Consider the following 12747-nt stretch of genomic DNA (forward strand, 5'->3'; position numbering starts at 1 on the left):
AGTTTTCTGTAAATTGACTTTAATATCATACTTCAGCATAACAGTTTTCTTATGTGAACTATTGTGACAACAGAGCCTATTATGATTGTCATAGAATCAAAGAAATTGGAAAGATTTTAGAAATAATCTTATTATTTATGAAGTCATTTATTGATTTATTAATTCTTGTTGCATATATTCTTGTGAAATTTGGGTGCTTTTGAGTATGCTCTGTCAGATGTTTGATTCAGAAAACTATCTCCGCTTGCTGTAAAACCTGTTTTAAAAATAGGTATGAGCCACTCATTATCACTGAAAGGTTGCTGACACTATGGAAAAACTATTCAATGAGTTTGCAGAGCAAATCTTACCATTCCTGAAGAAAGGTGTTTGTTTTATTAAGCAGAAAATTGATCAAATTTTTAATTTATATAGATCCGAATAAATATGATTTAAAGCATTTAGAAGATTTTATATACCTAGTTTATGGTTGTAGGTGATTTTTGAAACGTATTCCTAAATGTAGCTTGGTAAACCAAAGTATATTTTAAAAATTTTCTTTCAGAGCATTTTAAGTCAGGCAATGTTCTCAGCAATTCTATTGAAACTTTAAAAAAATTAGTTATTTATATGTGACCATTTCAGTATTCCCCAAATATACCTCATACATTTAATAGAGTGCATGAATAAAAACTCTTTTCACATTTTGTGTATGAAATGTATGTTGTTATACTCTTGCAGGGTTGATAGAATCTTCATTTTGGTAAGTAATCTGGAATTTTTGTGAATAAAGTCATTAATTCAGTGACAGAAATCAAACAGCAAGTAAAGTTGCAAAAGGCTTTTTTTAGTCAGGAGAGTAAAATGGAGTTTTGATATTCTCATACTTTTTTGTACCATGTTTCTTACTTTGCATTTGGCAAGGGTAGGGTGGGATGGTAGGAAAGGGGTGGGAACTGTAATCTATTTGGAAAACATAAGCAATTTTCTTGACAAACAAATATAATGAAAGTATAATGGTGTGATGAATAGTCCTCTGTCAGAATCAATGGGGAAAACCGTTTGAAGGAAATATGGTTAAAAATTTGTGACTCACCCAAGAGTCCTCCAGGACAGGAAAACCAAAATAGAAGATTTTAAGTCAGTAAAAGGAAAGCTTCTCCAAAACTCTCTGGTGAGAGAAATGTAAGAAGCCATACCAGATTGAAAAATTTCAGTGAAGGTGAACTTTGAAATCTTTAATCCATGTGTATATAGTGATCTTAAAATAATCAGGTAGCTATTTTTATTTTAAATATTAACAAAAACTGATTACATGTATTCCTTCTAAGCTGTTTGTCATGTTTAAAAAGGGAAATATAAATACTGGATGGGGGAGTTTAGTTTTTTATGTAAATATAAATTAAAATAATTAAACATTACTCTATGTCCTGGACTGTGGTAGGCTTTTTATGCATATTGTCATATTTATAAGTGACAAAATTCCTACTGGGGATAGGTATATATAGTTATTACTATTTTATAAGTGAAAGAAACTGGCAGTACTTCCTAGATAGAAATTACAGAGAGATTCAGTGTCTTCTTCAACCTTACACATTAGTTAGTAGAACCAGTATTTGAATCTAGGTCTTTTGATTCTTATGCTCCTCCTCTTTATGCCAGGGCATTTCTCAGGCATTTCAAAGCATAATTTGCTTGAATGTGATCATCTAGAGACATAATTACTAATATACTAAGAAAGATAATAAAATGATATGGTCTATAACACAGTAAAAAAAATACAGACAATAAATTCTACTTTAAATTTTAGATATTAATCATCTGAACATTTGAACTTGCTGATAATAATTTTATTATATTTGAATCCTGATATGCTCAAGAAGTAAGTATACCTGCTCACAAGAATGGGTATAAAACCTGGTATTTTGTTTTCTTGGAGCAAACTCTGTAGTGGTAGCATCTCTACACTTTGAGATTTGTATGTGCTAGGATTGGCTGGCTCAGCAGGGTGCTTTACTCCTTGTACTTCCATGAGATCCTATGCGGCCTTGGATGTTCCTCGTTTGTAATCAGTTCTAGGGCCAGTGTTGTCTCATGGCCAGTAAAGTACTCCAGAGTTAACTGAAATCGATCTGGAGTTCTACCTAGGGCTCTGAGGAACCATCAATTTTCATACCCAGAGCTATTTTAGATAGATTTAAAAAAAAAAAAAAAAAAAAAAAAAGATGGTTATGAAGTAGTCTGCAGAAAGTTTGATGTCTGGGAAGTCCTTATATTTCTGTATTAGTTCTATGGCTTTTCCCATCATTTGATTTTAGTTCAATTTTATTTTTACTGAGTATCAGGAAAAATTTAATATGATTATAAATTTCGGCATCTCTAGCAAGCCATCCTTTAACAGTTGTTCCATTTTCTTCCCCTGAATTGATCTTTTTTTGTGATTGCATGTCTGTGTCTAGTATTCTGTTATGACCACAGAACCTATTTTTTCCTCTGTATGTGCAGATTGCTGTACATTTGTAAGTGAAACTGTTAATACATTAAATGATTGTTAACCTTAAAAAAAAGTTGTAATTGTCCTATTCCTAGATAGAAACAACAGCAAAATTGATATATTACTGAGTGAATGAATTGATTTCTAGTATATGTGAATTTATACATGAAAAATTTCTAGTATGACCTAGGGAATTCTGAAATTATTTAAAAGGCTTATTAAAAAAAAGAAAAAACAACAATTCAAGCTATTTTGTAAGAAAAATCAAGTGTTATATTCATGCAGAAAGAACCTTTTATTATGGCAACTGATTTTTGTTTACTTAAGAGAACCTGTTGCTAAAATAGTAATGAGGAAGGGTGTAATATAAGTATGGTCACACACCCCTTGCTCTGCAAGTAACCAGAGTACTGTGTATGCATGTCGTTCAGTCTCCTTTTGGAAGGTGGAAGTAAAGTTGTTTGTGTGTTTTTCTCTTTTGCACAGCCTAAAATGACTAATGTGTGATTTCAGTGGAATAAATGGCGTCCAAAGTCACAGATGCCATAGTCTGGTATCAGAAGAAGGTAAGTTCATAGTCAAAGCTTTTAACTTTTTAAATGTTTTTATTCAAAAAAATGTATGTTAATTTTGTTCTACAGATTTATGTCAAATGTTACCTAAAATAATGAACAAATAGATTTCAGGATCTTTGGAGTGGAAGGGGAAGATTATTTGGACTTGTGCTTATTTTATTTTAATTAGAAAGATGATGCTTAAAAATATTTTTTCTCCACTTTTTACTCCAACATTATCAAAATAGCTAGACTAATTATTGTCAGTTATAATATAAGCCTAATCTCCAGGATTATGGAGGTAGTTGGCACTTTGTAATAGCATTAATATATTTTTGCTTTAATTTCTTTTAAAAGAAAGCTAGGTTAGCCGAGCTGTTATAATTTTACAACTTTTATATCAAGAGAAATATAGTTTTTAATCTGTTTCTTGTAAAGTACAATTCAGCAGCTAAATCTTTTCAGTAAAAGAAACCTTTGGGAACTGATTTAGGATTATCGTCATGCTTAATTAGCTGTGTCATCCCATACATTTAAATATAAGCTTTACCAATGTAATGTTTTCTTTTATAAAGTCCAAAAGCATAAATTCCTTTTCTTTAAATAGTGTGAACTGTTTACTTTTAATACTGTTTATATTCTTTAAAATGTGTTGTTACGTATAGTATCATAGATTTTTAGTATTTGTAGTGAATTATGCTTGTTTTCACATTTTTAAACATTTTTGATGCCTCATACTTTAGTCATTATTAACAAAATATAATTATACCTTTAAAGCTGCTTTTATGTGGGGAAAAACCAGGTAATGCTTAAATTTAGTTGAAAATAAGTGGTAATTAGATACTTTAAAGGTTAGACAACTAAAATATAGTTGGTTCTTGGATGTGTGGTATGTTTTGTGTGTAGAACTTATCACAGATGCACAATATCACATTTCTCATATAAGGTACTTAATTGGAACTTTTAATGATAACTTTTGTAGTTTTGGATTAGTGCCACCCTTACTTGTTAAATTCAATACAACTTTCAGACCAGTCTGCCTAAAAAGCTAAATAAAAGAAAACTCTGAATTAAAGGAAACTTAAAAAAAAAAAAAAAGCTTCTGATATAGATCTTTGAAAGTTTTGCTCTTTCCTAATTTTTACTTATGGAGTTAGTGATGTTTATTAAAGCATTTTCTATATTTGACTTTTTATGTTAAACATTCAGATTAACTAAGATCATTTGTAGGACATACTAGGTTGACTGACCTTTCTTGGGATAGGAGAGTTTGAAATATTGTACTCACATTCAGTTAGCACAGTAATACCTTCCTTATCTGTGGGTCACTTACCTAGCCACTTTGGATATGTACAACCAAAAAATTGTTCTGAGTAACCATGACTGATATCACGAAATATATATGGCAAATGTAATCACATTTGTTAGGGGAATTGCCAGAACAATTAACCAGATGTTATTTGCTTTATTTTTTCTTTCACTTTAAATTTCATTTTCTTGAATTAATAAATATATATATATATAAATAATTTGAAAGATTAATTAGCTTTACAATGCTTATTGCAAAAAAATAGCAATCCCCAGTACTACCCTTCCTAGAGTACCATCAGATATGTGTCTGCCTCTTCCTTCCCTACTCTAAAGTCAGTGTATTCTTGCCATGAGAACATGTCCTGAGGCCCCTCTGGATTCCATTTAGCTCCGTGGGAATAAAGGATGTTTGGAGAACTAGGTTACAGAGGGTTTCTTACTCAAAATCTATTCATGACCTTTTTCCCTTTTAAAAGAACCTCTATTTTGTTAGGGAATTCATTCTCCTCCACATAGCCCTGTGACCAGGGAATGTGTACCTAAACTCTCAGAGAGGGTGAATCATGATTAGACTAAGCCAGTTACAGAATTCTATTTCCCTTGCCAGCAGTTGGCTTAAAAAGGGACTGTGATGGTTAGGTTCAAGTGTCACCTTGGCCAGGTGATAGTACCCAGCTGTCTGGTCAAGCAAGCACTGGCCTAACAATTGCTGTTTGTGGCTGGTTAATAAACCAACAGGCTGGTTTATTAAATCATCAGTCAGTTGACTGCAGCTGTGACTGATGACTCACCAAAGGGCGTGTCTTCCACAATGAGAGAATGCAATTGGCTGGATTTAATCCAATTAATCAGTTGAAGACTTACAAGCAAGACAGATAGAGGACCTTCACTTCTTCGGCTGCCCAGCGAAGCGTTTCCTGAGGAGTTCGTCGGACATCTTCATTGGAGTTGATAGTTTGCTGACTGTTCTACAGAATTTGGACTTGTGCATACCCACAGTTGCATGAGTCACTTTTATAAATTTTATAGTCATAGATACCTCTCATTGATTCTGTTTCCCTAGAGAACCCTAACTAATACAGGGACATATATTCCAATTCTGGCCAATACAACATGAAGGGTTTCTGGAAAGTTTCCCATCTCTTAGAATGAGACCCAATTATCATAGTAGGAAAGCATATAGTGTTTATTATGTGCCAGGCATTTTTAAGTTTTACCTATATTAACTAAGTAAGTTTAAGTAAATGAATGAAATGAAAGTGAAGATATATTTTCCTGTCTCTGGACATTGGTAGATGAGGTTCTCCGTCAACTTGCTCCCATTAGGGGAGCATGTCAACAGGCTACAGATGGCAGAGTTGAAAGATGGAAAGAACCTGAGTGTTCTAGGACTTTTTGAGCCCTGGGATTTATCAACCCTGGAATCTTTTCTACATTGGGACTTCTTGTTACGTGAGATAATAAATCTCCTTATTTTTAAAAGTCATTTGAAGTTGGAAACATCCTAAGTGATACATAGGATATGCTTTCTGATGGAATATAGTCTCTCATACAGTCCTGTTTTGCCTCTGTGTATTTACTATTCTATTTAATAGTAAATAGAAAATTAAGATGTCAAAATAGAAGTACTGAGTCATAAACAAATGGGTTTATTACATTTTTTTCTTTATATTCTTTTTCTTGAGCTTCTTCTAATACGCACTATTGTATCTTTAATGTAATTTCTAAACTGCCATGTTTTATAGTATCATGTGTTTGAAAGAGTACTAGACTTAGACTCAAGGCCTATATTTGATCTTGTGACTTCTGCCAGTTTGTAATTTTGAAAATGTTAATTTCTCTGAGCCTCAGTTTCTTCTTTTGTAAACTGAGGATAGTAATGCTTACCCTATGCACTTCACAGGGTTGTGAAAGAAATAAATCAACTTTAAATATGATTTTCTAAAAGCTTTTTAAAAGTGGTTTGTTACTTGTTCAATAAATATATAAAGTATCATTTAAAAAAATATTAGTTGTTGCTATATTAGGTAACTTTCTTGGGGTAAAGTAGGAACATGCTGTAAGTAAGGTAGTTATCTTAGGTTAGTTGTCTTTTTCATACTCCCTTGTTATGGTCTCTTTGAAATGTTCTTTTATTGTATGTTTTTTTTTAATTATTTATTTTTATTTTTTTATTTTTCATACAGTTGATTTAAAAAAAAAAAAGTTAAAAAAAAAAGACAAAACAAGGTAAAAAATATGTAGAGCCCCCTTGAGGAGCCTGTGGAGAATGCAGGGGTATGGGCCTACCCCACCTCAATGGTTGCTAGCATGACCACAGACATAGGGGACTGATGGTTTGATGGGTTGAGCTCTCTACCACAGGATATACCCTTGGGAAGACTGTTGCTGCAAAGGAGAGGCTAGGCCTCCCTATAATTGTGCCTAAGAGCCTCCTCCCGAATGCTTCTTTGTTGCTCAGATGTGGCCCTCTCCATCTACCTAAGCCAACTTGAAAGGTGAAATCACTGCCCTCCCCACTACGTGGGATCAGACACCCAGGGGAGTGAATCTCCCTGGCAACATGGAATATGACTCCCGGGGAGGAATGTAGACCTGGCATCATGGGATGGAGAACATCTTCTTGACCAAAAGGGGGATGTGAAAGGAAATGAAATAAGCTTCAGTGGCAGAGAGATTCCGAAAGGAGCCGAGAGGTCACTCTGGTGGGCACTCTTACGCACACTTTAGACAACCCTTTTTAGGTTCTAATGAATTGGGGTAGCTGGTGGTAGATACCTGAAACTATCAAACTACAACCCAGAACCCATGAATCTCGAAGACAATTGTATAAAAATGTAGCTTATGAGGGGTGACAATGGGATTGGGAAAGCCATAAGGATCACACTCCCCTTTGTCTAGTTTATGGATGGATGAGTAGAAAAATGGGGGAAGGAAACAAACAAACAAACAGACAAAGGCACCCAGTGTTCTTTTTTACTTTAATTGCTCTTTTTCACTTTAATTATTATTATTGTTATTTTTGTGTGTGTGCTAATGAAGGTGTCAGGGATTGGTTTAGGTGATGAATGTACAGCTATGTAATGGTACTGTGAACAATCAAATGTACGATTTGTTTTGTATGACTGTGTGGTATGTGAATATATCTCAATAAAATGAAGATTTTAAAAAAAATATTAGTAATGGATCTTATGACTTGGAATATAATAGATTAGAAATTAGAGTGGCTTCCAATACTCAACAGTTTCTCTAATGATTGTTATCTATGCTACACACACTGCTCCTTTCTTCTGGCCAAAGAGGTGGACAAGGCCAGAGCTACCTTCTCATCCTTTTGGCCACAGTGATTGGTCTAGGCATGTCCACATGACTCAAGGTGTACTTATACAAACTTTGTAAAAAATTGGAACTATGGAGAAGACACTTGGGCTTCTTTCATCGGGGCTAAAAGGATGTAAGTCTAGAGGCATGTTATTACTATATGGAGATAGTTATGCCCAGAAGGAGAGAATGAGCCAGCACCAGAGAAGGTCATGAATGGGAAAAAACAGACAACCACAGGCCAGCATGGTGCCCTGGTGCCTGGATTTGGTCCACCCTGAGATTAGCTTCACCCCTCACCTTTGAGTGGCTTAGCCATGTCAGCCAATAAATTATTTTGTTGAAGCTGGTTTAAATAGGATTTTTACTTGCATATGAGAGTCCTTACTCTAATGCATGAAGGAAATGTATATATTTACTAATTTTTATTGAAGTATTTTATTATGTGTTCAGCTTGATGAATTTTTACAAATTGAACACCTGTATAAGACTCAGATCAAGAAATAGATTAACAGCTCTCCAAAAACCTTCATGCTCCCTTTCAGTCACAGTCCACCCCTTCCAAGGATGACTGGTATGAAGCAGTGTATGGTTAATAAGAGCACAGGTTTTGGTTGTTGGAAAGCAGGGATTTGAATCCTTGACCTTGAAAGTCTTTGTGGTTTTGGACAATTACTTAACATCTCTGAATTTTTCTTTCTTCTTCTATAGAATGTGATGATAATACCATCTTTTGTATTTTTTGTGAGGATTAATAACTTGATACATGTAAATATTAGCTCCAGTCCTCCACACAGGGTAAGCCTTCAATAAATGATAGTTATTTCTATAGTTATTATTTTGATCTCTTATTCCTCAGACATAACAGGGGACTTTATTTCATGGATTCTAAAGATTTTCATGAGGCTAAAAAATTCCTCCTTATAAATGAGAAACCTAAAATTTCAGACTTCTAATATTCAATGTTAGACAATGGGTTTTTAGTTGATGTTTGTCATCTAACACTCCAACAGCAAGGCATGATTAAGTGGCATTTATAAGCCTCAACTTTGTTTTCTTCAGTCATTGATGATGTTTTCCACCTCTTCCTTTTTAGTATCACTTACCAAAAACATGACTTGTCCTAGCAGTAGCTTTGTTAGTTTAGTTGTTAAAATACTTGCCTTTTCACTTAAGGTTTTTCTCCCCTATTTATGTCATGAAGTACCATGCCAACCTTCTCCCCAGTTTGAACGTCTCTAGCCTAAATAATTTGGTTTGAGGTACATTTGCGCATGAGGAAGAAAGAAACTATGGCATGCAGTGGTCAGGTAGTTTAACTTTAGAGATTATCTAGTTCCTGTTAAACTTTTTTTTTATAGATAAGAAATATGATGCCTATAAAGACTAATAATTTGATCATTATCACACCAAATTAGTGATAAAATCAAAACTCAGCTTCACTGACTTCCAGGCCAGTGTTCCTCTCATAAGAAAGTTGCCTTGAAACACAGGCTGAAGAAACTTTTATAAAATTCATTTGTTCAGTTTGAGAGTTTTTTTTTAGGTGACTTCTGATTTGAAAGTGTTTGGGGAGGTATATACCTATATTAGTTAACGTTCTCTAGGGAAACAGAATCAACAAGAGATATCTATAAATATAAAATTTATAAAAGTGTCTCACACAACTGTGGGTATGCACGAGTCCAAATTCCATAGGGCAGGCAGCAAACTGCCAACTCCATTGAAGATGTTTGATGAACTCCTCAGGCAGCAAACTGGCAACTTCAATGAACATGTACAATCAGCTCCTCAGGAAATGCTTCGCTGGTTAGCAGAAGTGGTGAAGGTCCTCTATCTGTCTTGCTTAAAAGTCTTCAACTGATTGGATTAAATTCAGCTGACTGCATTCTCTCATTGTGGAAGATATGCCCATCATTGATGTAATCAGTCACATCTGCAGCCAATTGACTGATGATTTCATAAACCAACCTTCTGGTTTATTAACCAGCCACAAATGTCCTTGCAGTAATGGTCAGGTCTGTGCTTGCTTGTCCAGACACCTGGGTACCATTACCTACATGAACCTAACCATCACAACACCTTTTTGTAAAAAAGATATGGTTAGTATTATATATATATATAAATGTTGATTTAATAATAACAGTGAAGATAGTGGTAGTGACAGTGATGATGATGATGTTAAAGTACCACTACACATTTAAATAGCATTTATTTTTCAGAGTGCTTCCAAATGTATTCATTTAATTAGATGGTTTGACTTATTGAGATAATGAAATTGATTAACTCAGAGGTTATATCAAGATATTATAAGACGTTGTATTCATTTCCTAGGCTTGCGATAACAAATTGGGTAGCTTAAAACAACAGAAATATATTTTCTCACTTTTCAGGTGGCCAGAAGTCTGAAAACAAGGTATCAGCAGGTGTTCTGGTATGCTAAAGTTGCCAAAATGCAATTATACCAGAAATGGATTGGTTTTTACAATGGGGGGGTTTTAGTTCACAAATATACAGTTCTACTGTCATAATAGTGTCTAAACAAAAGCATCAACAAGAGGATATCTTTGCTGAAGAAAGGCCAATGGCATCTGGAACACCTCTGTCAGCTGGGAAGGCACGTGGCTGGCAAATGCTGGTCCTTTGCTTCTGGGTTGCATTGCTTTCAGCTTCTGATTCCGGTAGCTTTCTCTTTAAGTGTCTGTGGGTTCTCACTTAGCTTCTCTGGGCAAACTCGGGGCTTCATCTCTTAGCTTAGCATCTCCACATGTCTTTCTGTCTGCATCTCCAAGCATCTGGGTCTGTGTTGGCTCTGGGCTCTGGGCTCTTTTTCTCTCCCTGAGCTCTCTTAAGGACTCCAGTAAACTAGTTAAGACCCACTTTGAATGGGTGTGGTCACATCTCCATGGAAGTTGTGGGTTTCCTGTGGCCTCACTTTGCTGGGTTAAGTCTGACTCAGAATTCCCCTAGCTACCACAGTTTTCAGCCATCCCCCAGGAATTCTCAAAACATGAAAATACTGAGCTATTAGATTAGCTGAACATTCAGAAGCATTTTTTACGTCTGCAGCGTATGTTTGTGTTAAAAATATTGAGCATAAACATCTCAGATGAAAATGATTTTTTCCAAAAGGCAACTTTGCAGTTTTTGTGGAATAAAAATTCTCATTGGGAAAAAAAAAATCTCCATGGAAATAATCTAATCAAAAGGTCCCACCCACAGTTGGGTGGGTCACATCTCCAAGGAAACCACCTAATCAAAAGATCCCACCCACAATAGGTCTGCCCCCGGAAGAGTGGATTAAAAGAACATCGTCTTTCATGTGGTACATAACAGATTCAAGCTAGCACAGCAGAGTTGGTTCTTCCCTCCTTTGCCTCATCTCCTGGTAACTTCCAATCTACTTTCTATCTCCATGAATTTACTATTTCTAGTCATCTCTTAAAAGTGATATCACATGATCAGTGTTCTAGTTTTGAAAGATCATCAAATCTAATGTGATGCATTATTGACTATCTCTTAAAATCTTGTTTCTTTCTAATAGGACCAAACAATACTGTAGGTATTATTTATCTCACTGCTACATTATTTTAAGGATGATATCTACTATGGAAAGGAGTGACATTTTAAAAAATGTTATATATTGAACATTAGGCTTTTATGGCAAGAAGTATTATATGATTATTGGGCTTTCTTGTTTAACTGTATATAAAAGTATAATATTTAAATGTGTATGAAATATTGATTCGATTCAATCATAAATTGTAGCAGTTGAGTAAACGTGAAATTTTAAAAATTCAATCTCCTTTTGAAATCAAATGTCTGAAAATGCATTTTTTGTAATTGCTACAGTATAATGAAAATTGCTCCGCTTGTTGATTCTATAGGACTTCATATTTGGCGCCAAGTGTGTACAACAGTTTAGAGTGATCATGTTTTGGAGGATTGTATTTGGCGCTAAGTGTATACAACAGTTTCGAGTGATCATGTTTTGGAGGGTCATTTGGTTTTCCTGAGTGGTCCTCAGTTAGCTGATTTTATTTGCCAACCTTGGAAAAATTTCTTACCTTAGCCTTAGTTTCTTCATCAATAATGTTGAGTTAAGAATTGCTGTGATGATTAAATGAGATAACACATGTAAACAGCAAGCATAGCACTTGGTGTACAGTAGGTGGTCAGTAAATATTGCTGTAGCGGCTCCCCTGCCTTCCCTTCTGATCTCTTTTGCTAAATATGGAGTGTTAGTTATAAAAAGTATATTTGGTTAATTGGTTCTTTTAAACTGAACTTTCCTATATCTGTTAAAATGGAAAAGCATCAGTAGAAGTGGTTAAGTTTCTTTCGTATCTTTGAGAATTCTGTGCTTGAATTTAATCACTCTTTATTACTTTGCTTTAATTTCTAACACAAAATTTTTTTTCCTTTGGCTAGTGTCATTCTTTATCTGATATGATTTGAAGTACTTTCTTTTCATAGTAAAGAGGAGTGTTTTAGAAAGGAACAAAATGAATAATGTGCTAGAAAGTGCATAAATAGAAGAGTAGATATAGTTTTTTAACACCTACTAATTTTACATGGTAATTTTGAGGAATGCACTATTCTGTTTGGCAAATTTTCTGGGTATGTTCTTTTAAATAAACATTCTTTTAATTTTCACTGTTTCCAAAAATTCTTTGACTTTGCAAATGGAATAGAAATGACCATTTTAAAATATTTTCTTACTTCGTGGGTTTTACTATATATCATTTATAGTTTTGGTCTATAAAACTAATTTATTTGTCCTCCTTTGCTGTGAATTTTTACTTCTAAAACCTTAGCCTCATTTGTTGCTTGTGTGTTAATAGAATTGTAGGTATTAATTACATTGCAGTGTACTTAATAAAATAGTAGATTCATCTTCCATAGGTAGAGAAAAATGGAAAAATAGGAAAGAAAACCTTGCACTGTTCCCTAGTAATATCCTTCTGATCTGCTGTACAATTAATGTCCACAAACTCCAAAGGAATCTATATGTGAGACTCCTGGGTATAAAAGTACTAAGTTCTCAAACACAGTATTAGTAGAAAATTCTTTATCTGTTTTTAAGGT

At 34.3% G+C, this 12747-nt stretch overlaps 1 protein-coding gene across 6 annotated transcripts in view; it reads left to right on the forward strand.

Moving 5' to 3' along the window:
- Nucleotides 1-12747, forward strand: part of PHTF2 (putative homeodomain transcription factor 2) — a 136824-nt gene that overhangs the window by 26208 nt on the left and 97869 nt on the right. For 4 of the 6 annotated variants that reach the window (XM_037836502.1, XM_037836506.1, XM_037836505.1 and 1 more), the window contains exon 1: nucleotides 2911-3039. In XM_037836502.1, the coding sequence (XP_037692430.1) occupies nucleotides 2995-3039 (45 nt within the window). In that variant the 5' untranslated portion in view covers nucleotides 2911-2994. Of the gene's footprint in view, nucleotides 1-719; nucleotides 743-2910; nucleotides 3040-12747 lie in introns of those variants that run through there. The other 2 variants (XM_037836504.1, XM_037836503.1) reach the window with 2 other exon arrangements.

The sequence above is a fragment of the Choloepus didactylus genome, chromosome 5 (genome assembly GCF_015220235.1).
Source record: "Choloepus didactylus isolate mChoDid1 chromosome 5, mChoDid1.pri, whole genome shotgun sequence".
NCBI classification, from domain to species: Eukaryota; Metazoa; Chordata; class Mammalia; order Pilosa; family Megalonychidae; genus Choloepus; species Choloepus didactylus.